We start from the raw sequence: 22,683 nt of genomic DNA on the forward strand, positions 1-22,683 counted from the left end.
ATGTACATAGTGGGTAAGACTGAGCCTCTGGAGTCCCAAGGCCTGAATTCATATCCAAACTCTGTACCTTTCAAGCTGTGTGACCCTGGACAGGCTCCTTCACCCCTCTTCGTGTCTGCTTCCCCCTCTGTATGATGGGGAAATAATGGTACCAACTTCCAGACATAAGTAAGTGAATACATAAGAAGCATATAGAAGAGCGCCTGGTAAGTAGGAAGCAACTCAACCGATGTTCTTTATCAGTGTATTGTTTCCTCTAGTCAGTGATTCTGAAATACCATGTGCTTGAAGAGCCCCTGTTGAAGTGTTTCTCCTTCCCATTCACCACCCCTACCGGGCTGCCTCCTGTTTTGCACTGTGTCCCTGGTACCAGCACTGGGATGACTCACAGGAGCCCCTGCACCTGGGGATGCTGTCGGGTCGCCTGGTCTTCAGGACAACGATGCCAGTGAGGATGCCCGCCACACCTGCCACCAGGCCCAGGACACAGACCACAGTCTCTTTCGTCTCAGGCACTTGGATCAGCTCCTGAGCCCCTGAGGCACAAAGGAAAGACAGAGTTAAAAGGCACAGAGAGCAAGAGCTGGCCTCAGGTGTAGGAGTATGAAGAGTTAGAAACTGTGAGATCACCAGTGAAGTTTGGATAAAGTGACAATAAGACACATGAGATTAAGGAAAGCAGGTGCTGCTGAGAGATGGATCCTGGAAATAAAGATGGTGTCAGGACAGCGCTGGCAAAGGGACGGGGCTCCATACCCCAGTGCTGAAGGAGCAGCTGGTCCAGGCCCCAGTGCTTCACCTTGCAGTCATAGACATCTTCAGCCATGGGAAGGAAGGTTAGGTAGTGGAACTTGTGGAATCTGAATTCTGTGGTGGGCAGGAAAACAGTCTCAGTTATTCCTTTGGTGACAATTTGCCCATTGCACAGCCATGTGACATTGAGCACAGGTGGGAAAAACTTGTCCACATGTCAGATTAGGGTGTTGGGCTGTCCCAGCTCCACAGGCTCCTTTGGAAACACAGTCACCTCAGGTGGCTCTGAGAAGGGACAGGACCTGGTAAGTCTTCTGCCTTTGGCTGAATCTCAAAGGTCTCCACCACCCTAACCCCTATATTCTCCAGGTTAGGGGCCACCTCTCTCATGCCGACCCTTTGTATCCCCCTACTCCCGAACCATGGCTCCCAGATCAAAGTCATAGCTTCTCATGCTCCTGACTGGCCTCCCCCAGCCCAACCTTGTTCTTGAATAAGAACATGACTCCTTTGATGACCGAAGCACCCAGTTTTATGGACTGAATATTGTTCATTTATGAGGAGAGTTTCATTCATGAGTGGACATCTGAGTCTCCCATTCTCTATGCAGTAGAGGGAATCTCCTATCCCTGTAGTTGGGTGTGGAGAAATGAGCAAGAGCAAGCAGTACCATTTGTGGCCCTGGTGTGTGGATCGTTGGATCAGGATGTTCAAGTTCTTCTTTGCTGTGACGATGTCAGCAACACGCCTCCAAGCATCAAAGTCGAAGGCATGAATAAACTCTGGCAGTTGCCAGACAGTCTCCTTCTTATCCAGGTCCACATAAAACTGTTCATCCCCATCAAATTCAAACATGTACTCCCCGGAGGGTCTGCGTGTCTGGACAAACTCGGCATACACTGACACATGGCCCATTGCGTGAAGAAAAAGGGAGATTGGAGAACAGGTGGTTATGTAAGAAAGTAAACAGAACACAGGAAACAAACAGTAATAACATGAACGATTAACACAGAGAATGGGAAATGAAAAATGGGGGGAAAATGGGAAGAAACAATGAGAGAAATGACTTACTGAGAATTCAGGTTGTTTCCCTCGTTCCTGAAAATTTAAGCAACCATCACTCCAGTACAGTAATAATCACACTGAACACAATAATAAGATAATATTTATGGAGGACTTACTATGTGTTCAACTTATTCTTTGCATCTTCATACCCCCATGTAAAGCATTCTTCTGCATATTACGGACCTGACACGGAGGTTAAGTAACTGGCCCCAGGTAGCACAGCTCCTCGTAGAAGCAAGAATGAATCATCTTCCCACCCACATGCACAATATCTCAGAATCCTTGTAGGACCAGGCATATAAAATTAGTGATAAAGCCACAGAGTGGGTTGAGGGAGAGGGGAGAGCAGAATAAAAATCTTTCAGAGTGGAATTTTTTTTAAATTGTGAAGGAAATAAAAAGATGTCCAGAGTCTCAGTGCCATTTATAGACTTCCAGTTACTTTTTTAGCTTTAGAATAAAAATGGTAGATTATGTAATTTTGTCCACAACACCTTCATTTAAGGCAAATTAAATTTTAAAGTGTTATCATTCACACAGCATTCACAAATATTCTTGTTGACTTTATGTTTTTGAAGGTAATTTCCCCTGGAAATAAAGGCTGTTGGATTTGAAACACCTACGGGATAGCATCTTAGTTTTACCTGAGGTGTAAGAAGCAGCAAACGTTTGAACAGTAGTGTCCCAATGAAGTACTAGATATTATTTATGTGAGAATGAGCTTTAAAAAAAATATATCCTTTCAGAAATTTCTAACTACTTTGTAACTGCATGACTTAACCTGGTGATAAAAGCAGTTATCAAAAGTTTATCTTTTACAGAAGGAGGAGGAAGAGGAAGAAAGGAAGAAGGAAGGAAGGAAGGAAGGAAGGAAGGAAGGAAGGAAGGAAGGAAGGAAGGAAGGAAAGGAAGGAAGGAAGGAAGGAAGGAAGGAAGGAAGGAAGGAAGGAAGGAAGGAAGGAAGGAAGGGAGGGAGGGATTGACAACAGAAAAATATCTATTAGCATTACAGCAAAACAATAAAAATGACAGAGTTTGGCCCTGAGAAAACTGAAAGGAAGTGACACTCTGGGGCTCGCTGGTCCAACTCCCAAATCAAAGATTCTCCCTGCAGCTCCAACACGTGGAGAACTAATCCTCTCCTTGGACGCTTCTAGTGACAGGATTCACTGTCTCACACGAATACTTGGGGAAAATCACTCACAGAAAAGAAGATGAAGGAAAAAGAAAAAAGAAAAAAAAAGTACAGACCTGGCTACATGGACATAGTTTGTTCACCTTAGAATATCTCATTTTTATTGTTTTTGCAAATTCTTTTTTTTTAAAGATTTTATTTATTTATTTGACAGAGATCGAGACAGCCAGCGAGAGAGGGAACACAAGCAGGGGGAGTGGGAGAGGAAGAAGCAGGCTCATAGCGGAGGAGCCTGATGTGGGGCTCGATCCCACAACGCCGGGATCACGCCCTGAGCCAAAGGCAGACGCTTAACCACTGTGCCACCCAGGAGCCCCTGTTTTTGCAAATTCTTAAAACTAAAGGCCTATGCATTGTGAAGCAAATTACACTCTTACAGATTTTCATTTTCATTCAGTCAAAGCTTTATTGTGAATCTTCATTCTCCAGGCACTTAAGGATATAAATCAGAAGACATGGTCCTTGTCCTCAAGCTACTTGAAATCCGAAGAATGAGAGAGACAAAGAAAAGACGATTGTATATATGTGGTTTCATCATTGCTGTGTTATCACAAGGCGTATGCTGATGCTACTTGGGAGCAAAAAGAGATCATTAAAATGAGATTGAAGTAAGGCTTCCTAGAGATGGTCTTTATGTGAGGTTAGCAAAGCAGAAAAAGAGGAAAGTGGCCTCTCTAGCAGGGGACATAGGAGCAGAGAGGCATGGGACTTCTTGGAGGACTGCAAGTCCTTGGATAAGTCTGGAGCTCAGAGGGTATGGAGGGGCTACCTTGGGACCTGCCTTGTGTGTTAATTGCAGTTGTTTGAATTTGATCCATAGCCCTGGAGAAATCATTGAAGGATCTTAATCAAGAAGGTAACGATGAGATTTGTACTTGAAGGTGGCAGCTGTAGGGAAGATGGATTGGAAGAGGCTCGTTTGCAAGCGAGACCAGTAGGACTCTTCAGCAAGCAGGTGGCAAGTGATGAAGGTGTAGATGGGGCAGTAACACAGGGTAAGGAGATGGGAGGATGTGTTTGAATGGTAGTGAAGAGATGAGAAGCCACAGGAATCATTAAGTGCCATGGTGGAAGTAGGGATATGAAGGAGTCCATGATACCCAGGCAACGTGGAGGATTGTGGAGTCAGTGACAGGAAAAGTAATGAAAGACAAGGAAGTGAGAGAAGATAAAATATTCTTTTGGGGACATAATAGGTTTGAATTTCTGGGGGACAAAGTAGAGTTGATTTGAGGACAGTTGAAATAATGGATGGATCTCAAACTAGACTGGGCTAGTGACAGACACTAGGAGAACTCATGGTAGATGAAGTTATAAGCTTGGGTTGGGTCATCCAAGACCTGTACAAAGTCATCATAGCAGGGTCAGAGTGTGTGGTCATGCATCCTGACAAACATGGACATTTAAAAAAGGATGCTGGGGGCACCTGGTTGGTTCAGTCAGAAGAACGTGTGACTCTTGATCTCCAGGTTGTGAGTTCAAGCCCCACACTGGGTGTAGAGATCACTTAAATAAATTTTTTTAAAAAGAAGCTGAAAAGGAGAGGACTAACAAGTAGGAAGAAAACAAGGAGTGGGGCGCCTGGGTAGCACAGTCGTTAACGCGTCTGCCTTCGGCTCAGGGCGTGATCCTGGCGTCCTGGGATCGAGTCCCACATCGGGCTCCTCCGCTGTGAGCCTGCTTCTTCCTCTCCCACTCCCCCTGCTGTGTTCCCTCTCTCGCTGCCTGTCTCTCTGTAACATAAATAAATAAAAAATCTTAAAAAAAAAAAAAAGAAAAAAAGAAAACAAGGAGAAAGTGTGCTTCTCAAAGACAAAGAACAAGAGAAAAATTCCAGGGAGGAGGAAGTGGTCATGTCCCAAATATTACTAGGGACACAGGTAAGATATACAGAGACATGACCAGTGGTTTTGATTGTAAGGAGGCCACTACTGGCCACGCTGAGAGCAGCATCAGAGATGTGAGGAGACAAAAGGGAGAATGCAGTGGGCTGAGGACTGACTGAAGCAGGAGAAAGCAAAAACAGGCATTGAAGACTCCAATTTCAAGAAGTTTACCTCTGAAATTCAAGAGCGACAGAGAGAGACGCTCTCCAGAAGATGCAGAGCCATGGCTCTCACTCATTGGTGCTGTGACATGGGGTTGGTTCATGAGACATCTCTTTAGGTCTCAGTCTTTTCATTTCTAGAATGAAAGTAATAAACGCCTCCTGAACACACTGTGGTGAAATGGAATGAGATTTAGTACTTGGTCAGGGTTCGACAAACAGGTTTTACTGTTGTCAGAAAGACAAAAAGCAAAAGACCTCACACAAGAGAAAAAGAAGAAAGAAAAGAAACAAGAGAAAACAGCACCTATGGGCTACAAATCTCCTTATAGTCCCCGCCCTCTCTGGCCCACCCGAGCACTCACCCCTGATGGCCTCAATTCCATGGGGACTCAGCAGGGCAGCCAGGGTGATGGCTCCCAAGATCACGACTTGGGTCCGGCTCATTATGTCTTCAAGGTACACCTGCAGCGGCCACTGTGAACCAGACAGTGAGGAGACAATGAGGCAGAGCAGGGCTGGGAGGAGCTCTGAATCCAGGACTTATCTCCCTATCTGGTGGAGGGAGAAGGAGTGGAAGTGAAACAGCTCAATGTGGCTCAGCCAACTAGAAAACCTCAGAAGGGGCATCTCTGGTTGGGAAAGAAAATGATAGACACTGGGAGAGGAGGTGGGAGAGCTGTCAGGACCAACGTGACCCAGAAAATCCCAACCTATGTGAGACTTGGGAATAAGAGGAAAAAAACTACACTAGAGACATCATAACCATCTTCCTCCTCTCCTGGCTGGGTCAGTCAGGTGGAGCATGCAACTCTTAATCTCAGAGTCGTGAGTTCAAGCCCCATATTGGGTGTGGAGCCTACCTAAAATAAAAAGATTAAATCAAATCATCTTCCTCTTAATGAGATTGTTTTGAAAAATATCATTGAAGTTGATTTTGTATTTTTTGTGAGTAGTGACCTTTGTGAATGGATAACTTTTCAAAACTTCATGTCAATTCTTTTTTTTTAGTAAGTTCAACTAGACAACACGTAGTACATCTTTAGTTTTTGATGTAGTGTTCAATGATTCATTCATTGCATATAACAGCCAGTGCTTGTCCTTGATGCCCATCACCCAGTTACCCTATCCCCCTACCCCCCTCCCTTCTGCAACCCTCAGTTTTTTTCTCAGAGTCCAGAGTCTCTCATAGTTTTTCTCCCTCTCTGATTTCTTCTCATTCAGTTTTCCCTCCCTTCCCCTATGGTCCTCTGTGCTATCCCTTATACCCCACATATGAGTGAAACCATATGATAATTGTCTTACTCTGCATCAATTCCTTTTTTTAAAAGATTTATTTATTTATTTGAGAGAAAGAGCTTGTGCAGTTGAGTGGGGGGTGGGGCAGAGGGAGAGAAACTCAAGCAGACTCCCCTCTGAGCACAGAGCCTGACTTGGGGCTCAATCTCACGACCCTGAGATCCTGACCTGAGTCCAAATCAAGAGTCAGACCCTTAGCCGACTGAGCCAACCAGGTGCCCCTTCATGTTGATTCTTAGTATTGTATAAGAATTCATTTGTTATCAAATGATATTATATTTACCATTTTATATCTTTGATAATTTTAGAGGAATTCTTTGATGTTCCCAGGCAGATAAACAAAAGGCAAAAAATGCCTAATTGTTTCATTTCTAATTATTACTCTTATTTCTTCTTATACAGAATTGGTGATATAAGGCACCTTCATTTACTTCTCACTGTTTGTTGTTGTTGTTGTTGTTGTTGTTTTAGTAAGCTCCATGCCCAACATGGGGTTCGAACTCACAACCCTGAGATCAAGAGTCACATGCCCTATCAACTGAGCTAGCCAGGCGCCTCTAAACCTTACTGTTAAGGACAATTTCCCTAATCATTTCACATTAAGTCTAATGGTAGATCTTTTGCTGATATGCTGTTTTATTACAGAGAGGTTTGGAACTACACTAAAGGGATGGGGAACTGCAGAAATTCCTCTGGTGTTTATTGTTAAAATTATAGAATTTATGTTATTGGATTAAATACTATGTTATATTAGATAAAGAATTTCTTGTGTTCTGCATTATAATAATTAACATTTCTTGATTCCTTACTATGTACAAGACTTTAAGAGATTCACAAATTATGAGTATCACCCCAATTAGATTTCCCAATAAATAAATGATATAATAATCTCCATTCTACATGAGAGGAAATAAATCACAGTGGGTTAAAAAAATTCTGGAAGTAGTAGAAAGGGGCTTTCTAAACCTGTGCCTGACCACTTCTCTATAATGCATCCTTGTACCTAATAGAAAACCTAAATTAAATATTTTATATGTTTTTATGAAATTCATCAACACTTCATGTAAGTACTTAATAAATGTGTTAGAAATTATATTTTTTTGTTATTGTCTCTCTTAGGTTGTGTGTTCTGGGGGAGTATATTTACCTCATTTCAGGAACTACCTGTATTGTTTGTTGGGACTATTTGGTGTTTAAAAGTTACCAAAAATATATACATATATTGAACTGAAAAAAAAAAAAAAAGATGGTCCCTGATAACTTCATTGATCTACTCAAAACTCTCAGATCTGTGAGTTTCTATAGCATTTTCTCCGGGTGCTCCCGTTTCACCCTTGCAGAATTACTGATATGCAGGGGCTACCATACCCATTTCAAAAATGAAGAAATTGTGGTCCAGAAAGGGCAAGTAATTTGTATAAAGTTACACACCTACTTCCATGCCTTATCTGGTACTGAAACCCAGAGACCCTTAGTCCATATCCATTCTTCTTCTAAGAGCTGCTTTACTGCTGAGAGGGAAAGATGCACAGCACACCCTCTGCATGACTGCTTGTACAGCTCCCAGCACTATTCTGAGTTCCGGGATGGACAGTCTAATCCCCTAAGTCACTAACACACTGCCTAGGACTTGCTCTGTCCCAGAACATGTCCGTGCAAGGGGATGACATTCACCATTAGAGGGAATGACATTCCTTGGGATCTGTTCCTAGGGAGGAAAGTATATAAAACGATCAAGCCTTATAACTCACCCAGTTTGCTCAAAATGAGGATCCCTTTCCTTATACTGTCTTCAGTGAATCTTAACACCTTCAAGAATCGTGCTTTACACCAAACTTCTGTCTGGTGAGTAACAATTCCTGCTTATTGGTTCCTTTTTCAGAATCTGGCCACACCCAGGGGGTAAGGAAGGCTGTCCAAGCTCATCATCTCTGATATTTTAGGAGCGAGCACATTGAGGGAGAGCTGCTCTGGCTGCAAGTCTCTCAGCACCCATCCTCTCCCAGGCTCCAGGATGGTGGTCTTGAGGATCGCTGGGGTCCCAGGGATGGCAGCTCTGGTGATGTCCTTGGTGATGCTGAGCTCCCCTCTGGTTCAGAGCAGAGACACTCCAGGTAAGTGCAGAGCTGCTGCTCTTGGAGGATCCAGCTCAGGGGAATGACCTTAGGGGGCTTTCCGTGTGGGCCCACTCCCTGAGAAAGACTTTGGGGCTCTGACATTGTGTAGGAGCTGCTGTTCTCACCAGAGTGAGAAGGAGGTCAGGGTGTGCACGTGATGGGGACAATGGTACCTGGTGGTCTGGAGTGATTTTGGAGGGACAAGGTTCTCACAAAGGGGTCATCAAAATGACATTTCTACATCCATCAAAGATCAGAAAGGAGAAATTATGGTTAGTCTGCATTGTCCAAGATCTGAAGATCACTCTGTAGAGTCAGTGCTGCAGGTAGGGGCCCTTCCACAGAACCAGGCAGGCACCTTCATTCCATGACCAGTGTTGGCCAGAGCAGCAGAGGAGGGTGATGAGGACAAGTTGTGGTGAAGGCCAACAGGATACCAGTTGCAGCTGACTGTCCCTCACATCAGGAATTGGATCAGGGCACATCAGGGCAGGGCCAGAGGAGTGAGAAACAGGAAATGGCCTCTTATAGTTCCAATTTACCACCAAGAAGACTATTTGTGAAAGAATGGTGACTTTGTTTATGTTAAAGTTTCCCAGCCTCCTCATCCCCATCCATAAGGCCAGCCCCACTTCCTCATGAGGATCGGGTACTCTCAGGTCCCTTCCTTAATTTCCAGGGGTAATAGCATTTGAAACTTCCAAATTCATCTGCTCAAACTCCATCCCGATGTACCCATTTCTCAGATGGGGAAAGGGAAAATTTCAGACATTTCTGACTCAGATGGGCAGAGAGTTAGACAGGGCAGCTCAGCTGTGCGCTCGTGCCTGCCAGGAGAGAAGAAATGGAGAAGCGAGAGTCCTAAACAGCCAGAGGAACTGTGGAAATAGCTGGTGAGATGGGACAGTGTCCCACAGGAGGTGACAGAAGAGGCGATGCTGTTCTGGGGCCCAGGGGCAGTGTTGCTGATATGAGTACATTGGAAATCAGGGCTGGGTTCTCCTTTGGGGTAAATAGCGAGCAGTGTGGTGGATGGTGGGATAGGTGGGGTGAGATGGAGAAGAAGTGGGTTCAGATTTAAGAGAAATGAATAGAGTCTCATTGCCTTGTGAGAGAGACCACTGTGGGAAGTGAGCAGTTTTGATGCTGAGGAACTCATTACTGAGTGAAATGTGAACCCTGGAAACTTGGACCTAATGGGTTGGGCACATTCCTCCAACTTCTTATGCCTCCAACTCCTCAGGATTTCTTCAGCAAAAATAGAAAGAGACAAAAGGGGAGATGCTAAAGTTGTTGAGAAAATACTAGCGACTATTGGGTCATGAAGAAACTGTGGAGAAAGGAAGCATCCAACTCATGGATGAAACAGAACTGTAGCTCCAACAGCTGCTGGAAACATCCTTTGTTCATGACATTTACCATCCTGGCATTTAACCCCTGGCATATCACACACCTGGGAGGCAAAAGACACCTGGGGATTTAATCTTTTGTTTACGCCACTTCTATCTCCCTTTCCCAGTGAAAGAAGAGGTGGGAAGAAAGAAATTATCATCAAGAGGGCATGTATTGCATGGAGTACTGGGTGTTATATGCAAACAATGAATCATGGAACACTTGGTGAATAACATATCATAATTTTAAAAAAAGAAAAAAGAAAGAAATTATCAGTATTAAGTTAATAAAAGCTCCTTTTCAAGAATCAATGTTGTGCCTCAAAGGGCAGCTCCATTTGAGCCATTCTGAACAAACTAGGGCTCTGTCCTTTGTGTTTCTCTTTGTCTCCACATAATCTAACCCATTATAGCTTGACAAGGGGAAGGGCTCGAACCTCCAGTGACCAGGGCCAGACATTATGCTCTAGATTTTATTTATATCATTTTATTTAATTTTAACAGTAGTACTTCAAGGTAAAAAAAAATAACAATAATAACACCCTTTTTGGGGCGCCTGGGTAGCGCAGTCGTTAAAGCGTCTGCCTTCGGCTCAGGGCGTGATCCCGGCGTTCCGGGATCGAGTCCCACATCGGGCTCCTCTGCTGGGAGCCTGCTTCTTCCTCTCTCACTCGCCTGCTGTGTTCCCTCTCTCGCTGGCTGTCTCTCTGTCACATAAATAAATAAAATCTTTTAAAAAAAATAAATAACACCCTTTTTTACAGGTGAAAAAGTTGAGACTCTAACAAGTTGCTTTACTTGCCTAAGACCACACAGCTGGTCTGTGGACATCTTTATTGCTCTGTCCACATTACCTTCCTTATATCCTATGGTAATTACATAGTCTTAATATACCCTATTCTAGAAAGATGATTTATTTTACACCTGAAGTTTTCAAGCTCTACTCTAGAAAATTCAGATGTTTTCAAGAGTTTTAGGAACTCTGTAGTATTTTTCAAGTACACATAGGAAACAGTTTTCAGAGACCTTTGTGTGACATTTGTCTGCTTTGAAAATAAGATTTCATTATGAAAAATAAAAGTCAGTTGCTTTACTTTTTTTAAGTTTTTAATTCCAGTACAGTTAACATGCAGTATTATATTACTTCAAGTGTACAATATAGTAACTCAACAATTCTATGCATTACTCAGTGCTCATCAAGCTAAGCGTACTCTTAATCCCCTTCACCTATTTCACCAGTTCCCCCACCCTCCTTCCCTCTTGTTCTGTATAGTTAAGAGTCTGTTTCTTGGTTTGTCTCTTTTTATCCTTTGTTCATTTGTTTTATTTTTTAAATTCCACATATGAGTGGTATTTGTCTTTGTCTGACTGACTTCTCTTAGCGTTATACTTTCTAGCGCCATCTATGTTGTTGCAAACGGCAAGATTTCATTCTTTTTTATTACTGAATAACATTCCATTGTATATATAAATCACATCTTCTTTATCCATTCATCTATTGAAGGACATTGGGCTGCTTCCATAATTTGGCTATTATAAATAATGCTGCATTAAACACAGGGGTGCATATATCCTTTTGAATTTATGTTTTCCATATTTTTTGGGTAAATAGCCAGTAGGGTGATTACTAGATCATTGGATATTTCTATTTTTAACTTTTTGAGAAATCTGCATAGTGTTTTCCACAGTGGCTGCACCAGTTTGCATTCCCACCAACAGTCATAGCAACATTTTTCTAGATGGCTCCTGAGGCAAGGGAAACTAAAGCAAAAATAAACTATTGGGACTACATCACAATTTTTTAAAGAGTCAACTGCTTTAAAAAAGGAAAAAATTGAAACCACTATTCAGAACTAACAGAACTGTGTCCTGATTGAAAAACAGGTCGGGAAACGTCTTAGTGGAACAGGAAATGGAGTTTGATGTAGGGGAATAGAACAGGCAGGGCTGGTAGAAGACAGCACAGACTCCAAACTGGATGGGGCCAGGGGCTCAGAGGCTGAGGGGCAGAGCACAGAGCAAGAAGACAGGCTTGGGGGATTTGAGAGAAATGAAGTGCTACTGCAGCACAGCCCTCGTAGGCTAAAAGCTGTATAGGGCTCCCTGAGGTGTGTGTGGTGGCTCCCTCTCTGCCTGAGCAACCAGCTGAGCAAGTTCACGGTGGGGCACATGGTGCCCTGAGCTAGGACGAGGACTCTGATGAGACCACCCAATCAACTCTCGTCATCCCCGCAGTGACGGAGATGATGGTCAGATCCCCTCGCACCCTCCTCCACTGTTAGGATGGCCTGTTAAGGCCCCTTAACGCCACTCAGAAAGGCTCCTGAGCAGGGGAAGGAGCTTCATCTGGAGCTTGGGCTCCCTGAGCTCAACCCTGAAATGACAGGGCGAGCTTTGTGTTGACATATTCTTCAAACGTCCCTTACTTCTGCCGCTGTGCAGCGTTGCCCTCATTTCTGTGGTCTGGGGAGTTGTGTGATAAATTCGTTCTGGACTTTCCATTTATGATACACTTTAAGTCACATAAAGAAGCTGCAATTTAAAGACTCCTTCAACAGACAGCTGTGGACCCCCAACTAGATTCCAGGCAGCTAGTAATTTACAATCAATTCTTTGCTGGCCAGCATTACCCTGATAACAAAACCAGACAAAGACAACCGTAGAAAAGAAAACTGTAGGTCAATATCCATAATGAATATATATTCAAGATTCTCAAAAGAATACAAGCAAACCAAATTCAGCAGCATGTTAAAGGAATTATACACCAAGACTTCGTGGGACTTATCCATGGGATGCAAGGATAGTTGAACATAAGCAAATCAATGTGATATACCACATTGAAATGAAAGGGAAAAACAATACATGATCGTCTCAACAGACACAGAAAAAGCACTTGAGAAAGTTCCACGTCCATTCACGATTAAACGCTCAACAAAAGTATATAGGGACCTTAACTTTAACATAATAAATGTCATATACAAAAAGCCCACAGCCTATCTTATCAATGGGGAAAAACTGAGAACTTTCCAATATCTGGTTCAAGCCAAGGATGCCTACTCTTGCCCCTTCTTTTCAACATAATTATGGAAGTCCTAGCCAGAGCAACTAGACAAGGAAAAGACATAAAAGATATCCAAATCAAAAAAAGAAGAAGTAGAGTTATCCCTGTTTGTGGATGACATGCTCGTATAGACAGAAAGCCCTTAAGACTCAACAAAAAACGATTAGAACTCATCAACAAGTCCAGTAAATTTGCAGGATATGAAATCAAAACACAAACACCAACCACCTTTCTATACGCAGACAATGAACTATCCAAATAGAAGTTAAGAAAACAATCACACTCACGATAGCAACACAAGTATAAAATACTTAGGAATAAACTTAACCAAAGAGGTGAAAGACTTCTACACTGGAAATCATAGAACATTGGTAAAAGAAATCAAAGAAGACACAGACAAAGACATTCACATTCATGGACTAGAAGAATGTTCATACTACCCAAAGTTACCTACAGATTCCATGCCATCCCTTTCAAAACCCCAATGGTATTCCTTAAGGAAATAGAACAAGACAACTCTAAAATTCATGTGGAATCACAAAAGACCCTGAATGATCAAAACAATCTTGAGCAAGAAAAACAAAGCACCACATTTCCCGATTTCAATATATATTACAATGCTACAGTGATCAAAACAGTATGATACTGGCATAAATACAGACATACAGAGAACAGTGGAATATAATAGAGAACCCAGAAATAAATCCACATATCTACAGTCAACTGATACTCAACACGAGTGCCAAGAACATACGATGAGAGAATGATAGTCTTCAATAAATGATATTGAGAAAACTGGATATCCACATGCAGAATAATAAAATAGGACCCTTATCTCATACCATATTTAAAATCAACTCAAAATTGATAAAAGACTTAAATGTAAAATTCAAAATTATAAATCTCCTAGAAGAAAACTTACAGGAAAACCTTCTTGACATGGGTCTGAGTAATGATTTTTTTGGATATGACATCAAAAACACAGGCAACAAGCAAAAATAGACAAACAAAATTGCATTAAACTTTGCACAGCAAAGGAAACAATTAACATAGTGAAAAGGCAACCTATGGAATGGGAGAAAATATTTGCAAACGATGTCTGATAAGAGGTTAATATTCAATATATAGGAACTCGTAACTCAATAGAAAAAAACAAACAAAAAACCTGATTTAAAAAAAAATAGCAAAGGATCTGAATAGACATTTCTCCAAAGAAGACAGACAGTTGGTCAACATGTATATGGAAAAGTGCTCAACTTTACTAATTATCAGAGAAATGCAAATTTAAACCACAATGAGACATCATCTTACACTGGTTAAAATGGCTAGTATCAAAAGATGGAAGATTAATGATGCTAGGATGTGGGGAAAAGAAAACCCAATAATACACTTCTGTGGGGATGTAAGTTGGTGCAGCTACTATGGAAAAGAGTCTAGAGGTTCCTCAAAAAATTAAAAATAAGACTACCATATGATCCAACAATCTCACTTCTGGGTATATATCCAAAAGAAAGGAAATCTGGATTTTGAAGAGATATCTGCACTTCCATGTTCTTTTCAGTATTAGTTTCATAGCCAATATATAGACAAACATTAAATGTCCAAGGGCAGACGAATGAATAAAGAAAATATGGTATATATACCCAATACAATACTCTTCAGCCTTTAAAAAGAAGGAAATCCTGACATTTGCAAAACATGGATAAACCTGTAGGACATTATGCTCAGTGAAACGAGCCGGATGTAGAAAGACAAATACTGTGTGATCTTACTTATATGTAAAATCTAAAAGAGTCACATTCATAGAAATGGTTACCAGGGGCTGGGTGAGGTGAAAATGGGGAGGTATTTTTCAAGGAGTATTATGTTTTAGTTATGCAGGATGAATAAGTTCTGGAGAACTGTATACAGCAAAGTGACTATAGTTGACAATATTGTATTGTGTACTTGAAATTTAAGAGGGTAGATCTTAGGTGTTCTCACCACAAAAAAAAAGAGAAAAAAAGACAATTAGTAACTGTATGAGATGATGAATTTGTCGATTGGCTTGTGAATATTTCAACAGGTACACGAATAACAGACCATCCGGTTTTACACCTTAAATATACATGATTTTTTGTTATCGAATATATGCCAATAAAGCTGGAAACATATGTTAAAAAACAAAATCAATTCTCTGCTCATTCTCTGATTCATAAGCATTCACGAAGGCTTGGGTTAGGTGCTGTATACAGATATGGATAAAAGAGTAACTTGTCTTAAAATGTTCAAGTGTAAAGAACAGGACAGGAGATGGGGAAAAATCACATTGTCTGAGTGTCCCTAATGTGACTATTGTGATAAGATTCTAAAACAGAGAATCCACCCACCCATTCTAATGGGTTTCCTACATAGGTTTTGTTCCTATGCATTCTTTCAAGATATGTATTTCTCGTGTGCCTATATTTTTAACATTCCTACAATGTTACAGTGCACAGCCATTTGGTTTCCTCTAATGGTTACCCAATATTCCATGATCAAGGGGCGCCTGAGTGGCTCAGTCGGTTGAGTGTCCAGACTCTTGATTTCAGCTCAGGTCATGATCTCAGGGTTGTGAGATCGAACCCCATGCCATCTCCATGCTCAGCGGGGAGTCTGCTTGGGATTCTCTCTCCTTCCCCCTCTACTCCTCCCCCTGCTCATGCTTTCTAAATAAATAAATAAATAAATAAATAAATAAATAAATAAATAAATATTTTTCTAAATGGCACCTGCTGCACATTGACAGCAGTTTTTAGGTGTCTGCTGTCCCAGGGATGATCACACCGACTGATTCCTGCTAATTCTTCAGTGTCACAAATAATGCCACAGCCAGCAGCAGCCCCTGCCTGTCCCTTTATGGACCTGTGTGAACATTTTTGATGTCTAACAAGTTGTGAGAGTACTGGGTCATATGGCATACATCTCTTCAGTTTGACCAAGTGTTCTCTGGGTGCTCTTCTAAACACGGGCGTGGGGGGCGCTACACTCCCTCTGATGCTTTCTCCATACCCCCAGGCAACGGTATGGGACTAAAGAGCCTCTAACCGTTCTGAGTCTAAGAGATCTCAGTCTCATTTCTTTCTGAATTTTCTTTCCACTGGTGAGCTGCAGTCTGCCTTGCAAGTTTTCTCTCCTACAAATTTCCATTCCCACTCCTTACCACTTCTCTATCACTGTCCTTTATTTTGCTTGTTTTTAAAGGAATTGCTTAAATATTTTAGATATTGATCCCATGTCAATTTTAGGCATTGAGAGTGTATTTCTAGTCCATCTATTAACTTCTTAGTGGTGCCCTTTACATAACAAAAGCATTGAATTTTAAAGTAATTCATTATCTTTTTGCCTTGTGATTTATGTTTTCTTAAGAAATGCTTCCTCACCCCCATATGCATTGTTATATTCTCCTATACCTTCTTTTTGTTTAAAGATTTTATTTATTTATTTGGCAGAGAGAGAGTGCACATGAGCGGGGGGGGGGGGGGGGGCAGGCAGGGGCAGAGGGAGAAGCAGACTCACCGCTGAGTGAAGAGCCCATGCGGGGCTCAATCCCAGGACCCTGGCATCAGAGCCTGAGCTGAAGGCAGATGCTTAATGGCCTGAGCCACTCAGGCGCCCCTCTCCTATACATTTTTACATTAACCTCCTAGTTTACTCCCCACCGAGCTTTACGTCTACCAGAGGCGGAATGCCTGCCTCGAGTTCAACGGCTGAACCGCGGAGCAATACACCTACAACAGAGAGCTGTTCGTCCAGTTCCACAGCGCCGCGGGGTTGTTTGCCGCCGTGCCCCACCTGGGCCGCATAACTGCCAAGAACTGGAATAGAGGGAGTTCCTGGTCCTGAGAGGGAGCCATGGACTCCGTGTGCAAGCACAACTTCGACTTGGACGAGGGTTTCACGCTGAAGTGCAGAGGTGACAGGGCGGGTCTGAAGGAGACACTTTGGACGGGGTGGACTTGGGCTGCAGAGGCGGGAGCGGCTGCCCCATCCCGAACCCCGGCGCCAGGCCAGCGCGGGAAGGGGCCAGACTACCTGCTCATGGAACAGGGAAGAGCCACATTGTGTTTGTGGATCTTGCGACAAACTTTTTTTTCCTGGTAGAGGAAGCCAGGAGACAGGTTAAAATGAAGAACAAATCAAGCTATTTCATTTCTTCTCCTATTTATTTATTTATTTATTTATTTATTTATTTATTTATTTATTTATCTATCTATCTGTCTATCTATCTATCAGCAAGAAAGAGAGTTTGAGCATAAATAGGGGGAGCGGAGAGGGGAGTTAAGATGGCGGAGGAGTAGGGGACCCCTTTTTCAGCCGGTCCCCTGAGTCAAGCTGGATAGGTACCAGACCAGCCTGAACATCCACGGAACCAGCCTGAGACGCAGAAAGATACATCTGGATCTCAACAAATGAACATCTCCAGCACTGAGTATTGAGGTACAAAGCGGGGAACCGTAAAACTGGCACAGATATCAGAAGATAAACGGAAGGGGGAGGGAGCCGCCACGTTTGGGCACCGGGAAGCGGTAGCCACCTGCACAGGGGAGCGGGTGGACTCCCGGACCGGCACCCACAAGAGACCAGACTGAGACCGTGAGCGGGGAGCGCGCTACCAGACTGAAAACCGGAGCTCCGGTGCGCTCACTGGAACCAGACTGAGACCGGGAGCTCCGGAGCACGTGGGGGTGGCTGGCGGCTGGCGGTGTTAGAAACACAAAGGACAGAGACGTGCTGGCCCTGGAAGTGAGGGCTGGGACGCCGGGTGTGGGGCGCACATCCCGGGACGCTGCAGGGTTGAGCAGCACTGACAGAAACAGAGTTAAAGTGGCCAGAACATCAGTGGAGAACGGTCTGCGATCCCTCTGTTCTGAGACAGAGGCTGAGATTCAGCCACTGCTGCCCTGACTCTCAGAAGAGGCACAGCAAACCGCCAGGGAAAGCCGCCAGAGAACAAAAGCCTGGAAAGACCGGCTCACAGTGTGCCCATCCCCATCCCCCCTCTCAGGAGACACGGAGACTCTACCCAAACAGGGTTGCCTGAGTATCGGCGCGGCAGGCCCCTCCCCCAGAACACAGAAGGCAGGCTGAAAAATCAAGAAGCCCACATCCCCAAGATCCCTATAAAACAAGGGTGCACGGCCTGGGTCCCGGTCAATAATTTGGGCTCTGGACAACCCCTCAACCTCTCCTCATCAGAATGATGAGAAGGAGAAATCCCCCCCAGCAAAGAAAAGACAATGAGTCTGTGGCTTCTGCCACAGAACTAATGGATATGGATATAACCAAATTATCAGAAATGGAGTTCAGAGTAACAATGGTCAGGATGATGTGTAGACTTGAAAAAAGTATTAACGAAATGTTAATGAGAATATAGAATCTCTAAGGGCGGAAATGAGAGCGAATCTGGCAGAAATTAAAAATTCTATGAGCCAAATGCAGTCAAAACTAGAGGCTCTGACGGCCAGGGTGAATGAGGCAGAAGAACGTATCAGTGAATTGGAGGATGGGTTAGTAGAAGAGAAAGCTAAAATAGAATCTGGGCTCAAAAAAATCCAATCTCAGGAATGTAGGTTACGGGAGATTACTGACTCAATGAAACGTTCCAATGTCAGAATCATCGGCATCCCCCAGGGGGTGGAGAAAAACAGAGGTCTAGAAGAGATATTTGAACAAATTGTAGCTGAAAACTTCCCTAATCTAGCAAGGGAAACAAACATTCGCATCCAAGAGGCAGAGAGGACCCCTCCCAAGCTCAACCACAACAAACCTACACCACGTCACGTCATAGTGCATTTCGCAAATATTAGATCCAAGGATACAGTATTGAAAGCGGCCAGGGCAAAGAAATTTCTCACGTACCAAGGCAAAGGTATCAGAATTACGTCAGACCTGTCTACACAGACCTGGAATGAGAGAAGGGGGGGGGCATTTTTAAAGCTCTTTCAGAGAAAAACATGCAGCCAAGGATCCTTTATCCAGCAAGGCTGTCATTCAGAATTGATGGAGAAATAAAGACCTTCCAGAATCGCCAGTCATTGACCAATTTTGTAACCATGAAACCAGCCCTACAGGAGATACTAAGGGGGGTTCTATAAAGGTAAAAAGGCCCCAAGAGTGATACAGAACAGAAAGTCACAATCGATAGAAACAAAGACTTTACTGGCAACATGGCATCATTAAAATCATATCTCTCAATATTCAGTCTCAATGTAAATGGCCTAAATGCTCCCATAAATGCCACAGGGTTGCAGATTGGATAAAAAGACATGACCCATCCATTTGCTGTCTACAAGAGACTCATTTTGAACCTAAAGATACATTCAGACTGAAAGTAAAGGGATGGAATACCATCTTTCACGCCAATGGACCTCAAAACAAAGCTGGGGTAGCAATTCTCATATCAGACAGACTGGATTTTAAACTAAAGACTATAGTTAGAGACACAGAAGGGCACTATATTATTCTTAAAGGATGTATCCAACAAGTGGATATGACAATTATATATGCCCCCAACAGCAAGATACACAAGCCAACACTCAACCAGAATAAAGAGACATATAGATAAAAATACGTTAATAGTAGGGGACCTCAACAACACCATCAGAAATAGACAGAACACCCATGGAAAAAATCGACAAAGAAACAAGGGCTTTGAATGCCGTACTCAATGAGTTGGACCTCATAGATATATATAGAACACTACACCCCGGAACAAAAGAATACTCATTCTATTCTAATGCCCATGGAACATTCTCAAGAATAGACCATGTTCTGGGACACAAAACAGGTCTCAACCGATACCAAAAGACTGAAATTATTCCCTGCATATTCTCAGACCACAATGCTTTGAAATTGGAACTCAACCACAAGGAAAAATTTGGAAGAAACTCAAAACACTTGGAGACTGAGAACCATCCAGCTCAGGAATGATTCGATAAACCAGGAAATCAAAAATCAATTTAAACAATTTATGGAGACCAACGAGAATGAAAACACAATGGTCCAAAACCTATGGGATACTGCAAAGGCAGTCCTAAGGGGGAAATACATAGCCATCCAAGCCTCACTCAAAAGAATAGAAAAATCTAAACTGCAGTTTTTATATTCTCACCTCAAGAAGCTGGAACAGCAACAGAGGGACAAGCCTAATCCACGCACGAGAAAGCAGTTGACCAAGATTAGAGCAGAAATCAATGAATTAGAAACCAGGAGTACAGTAGAGCAGATCAACAGGACTAGAAGCTGGTTCTTTGAGAGAATCAATAAAATTGACAGACCACTGGCAAGACTTATCCAAAAGAATAGAGAAAGGACCCAAATTAATAAAATAATGAATGAAAAAGGAGAGCTCACAACCAACACCAATGAAATTGGAAGGATTATTAGAAACTTTTATCAACAGCTTTATGCCAATAAATTAAGCAATCTGGAAGAAATGGAGGCCTTCCTGGAAACCTATAAACTACCAAGACTGAAACAGGAAGAAATTGATTTTTTAAACAGGCCAATTAATTATGAAGAGATTGAGTCAGTGATAAACAACCTTCCAAAAAACAAAACTCCAGGCCCGGACGGTTTTCCTGGGGAATTCTACCAAACATTCAAAGAAGAAATAATACATATTCTCCTAAAGCTATTTCAAAAAATAGAAACAGAAGGAAAGCTACCAAACTCATTCTATGAGGCCAATATTACCTTGATCCCCAAACCAGGCAAAGACCCCATCAAAAAGGAGAATTACAGACCGCTTTCCCCAATGAATATGGACGCCAAAATCCTCAACAAGATCCTGGCTAATAGAATCCAACAGTACATTAAAAGGATTATCCATCATGACCAAGTGGGATTCATCCCTGGGATGCAAGGGTGGTTCAACATTTGCAAATCAATCAGTGTCATAGATTTCATCCAGAAAGAAAAATTCAAAAATCATATGATTCTCTCAATAGATACAGAAAAAGCATTTGACAAAATACAGCATCCTTTCCTGATTAAAACCCTACAGAGTGTAGGGATAGAGGGTACATTCCTCAATCTCATAAAAACCATCTATGAAAAGCCTACAGCAAATATCATGCTCAATGGGGAAAAGCTGGAAGCCTTTCCCTTAAGATCAGGAACACGACAAGGATGCCAACTCTCGCCACTATTATTCAACATAGTACTAGAAGTCCTTGCAACAGCAATCTGACAACAAAAAGGGATAAAAGGTATCCAAATCGGCAAAGAAGAAGTCAAAATGTCTCTCTTCGCAGATGACATGATACTCTATATGGAAAACCCAAAAGAATCCACTCCCAAACTATTAGAAGTTATAGAGCAATTCAGTAATGTGGCGGGATACAAAATCAATGCTCAGAAATCAGTTGCATTTCTATACACGAATAATGAGACTGAAGAAAGAGAAATTAGGGAATCCATCCCATTTACAATAGCACCAAAAACCATACGTTACGTTGGAATTAACTTAGCCAGAGACGTAAAGGATCTATATTCTAGAAACTACAAATCACTTTTGAAAGACATTGAGGAAGACACAAAAAGATGGAAAAATATTCCATGCTCATGGATCAGAAGAATTAACATAGTTAAAATGTCCATGCTACCCAGAGCAATCTACACTTTCAGCGCTATCCCAATCAAAATACCAAGGACATTTTTCAAAGAACTGGAACAAATAGTCCCTAAATTTTATGGAACCAGAAAAGGCCCCAAATCGCCAAGGAACTGTTGAAAATGAAAAACAAAGCTGGGGGCATCACAATGCCGGATTTCGAGCTGTACTACAAAGCTGTGATCACAAAGACAGCATGGTACTGGCACAAAAACAGACACATAGACCAATGGAACAGAATAGAGAACCCAGAAATGGACCCTCGGCTCTTTGGGCAACTAATCTTTGATAAAGTAGGAAAAAACATCCGGTGGAAAAAAGACAGTCTCTTCAATAAATGGTGCTGGGAAAATTGGACAGCTACATGCAAAAGAATGAAACTTGACCACTCTCTCACACCATACACAAAGATAAACTCCAAATGGACGAAAGGCCTCGATGTGAGACAGGAATCCATCAAAATCCTAGAGGAGAACATAGGCAGTAACCTCTAGGACATCGGCCAAAGCAACCTTTTTCATGACACATCTCCAAAGGCAAGAGAAACAAAAGATAAAATGAATTCATGGGACTTCATCAAGATAAAAAGCTTCTGCACAGCCAAGGAAACAGTCAAAAAAACTAAGAGGCAGCCCACGGAATGGGAGAATATATTTGCAAATGATGCTACAGATGAAAGACTGGTATCCAAGATCTACAAAGAACTTCTCAAACTCAATACACGAGAAACAAATAAACAAATCATAAAATGGGCAGAAGATATGAACAGACACTTTTCCAATGATGACATACAAATGGCTAACAGGCACATGAAAAAATGCTCAAAATCATTAGCCATCAGGGAAATTCAAATCAAAACCACACTAAGATACCACCTTACTCCAGTTAGAATGGCAAAAATCAACAAGGCAGGAAACAACAATTGCTGGAGAGGATGTGGAGAAAGGGGATCCCTCCTACATTGTTGGTGGGAATGCAAGTTGGTACAGCCACTCTGGAAAACAGTGTGGAGGTCCCTTAAAAAGTTAAAAATTGGGGGCGCCTGGGTGGCACAGCGGTTAAGCGTCTGCCTCCGGCTCAGGGCGTGATCCCGGCGTTACGGGATCGAGCCCCACATCAG

The 22,683-nt window shown here is 42.5% G+C and overlaps 1 protein-coding gene across 1 annotated transcript; it reads right to left on the reverse strand.

The window, feature by feature from the left end:
- Positions 1-385: 385 nt before the first annotated feature.
- Positions 386-5,507, reverse strand: LOC123791051 (HLA class II histocompatibility antigen, DP alpha 1 chain). Its single transcript, XM_045795728.2, is given in 6 exon segments — positions 386-412; positions 415-536; positions 757-1,038; positions 1,424-1,443; positions 1,445-1,663; positions 5,422-5,507. Coding segments are annotated over 6 exon segments (756 nt in total).
- Between the last annotated feature and the right edge of the window lie 17,176 nt (positions 5,508-22,683).

The sequence above is a fragment of the Ursus americanus genome, chromosome 32 (genome assembly GCF_024610735.1).
Source record: "Ursus americanus isolate L20-20 chromosome 32, mUrsAme1.1.p, whole genome shotgun sequence".
NCBI classification, from domain to species: domain Eukaryota; kingdom Metazoa; phylum Chordata; class Mammalia; order Carnivora; family Ursidae; genus Ursus; species Ursus americanus.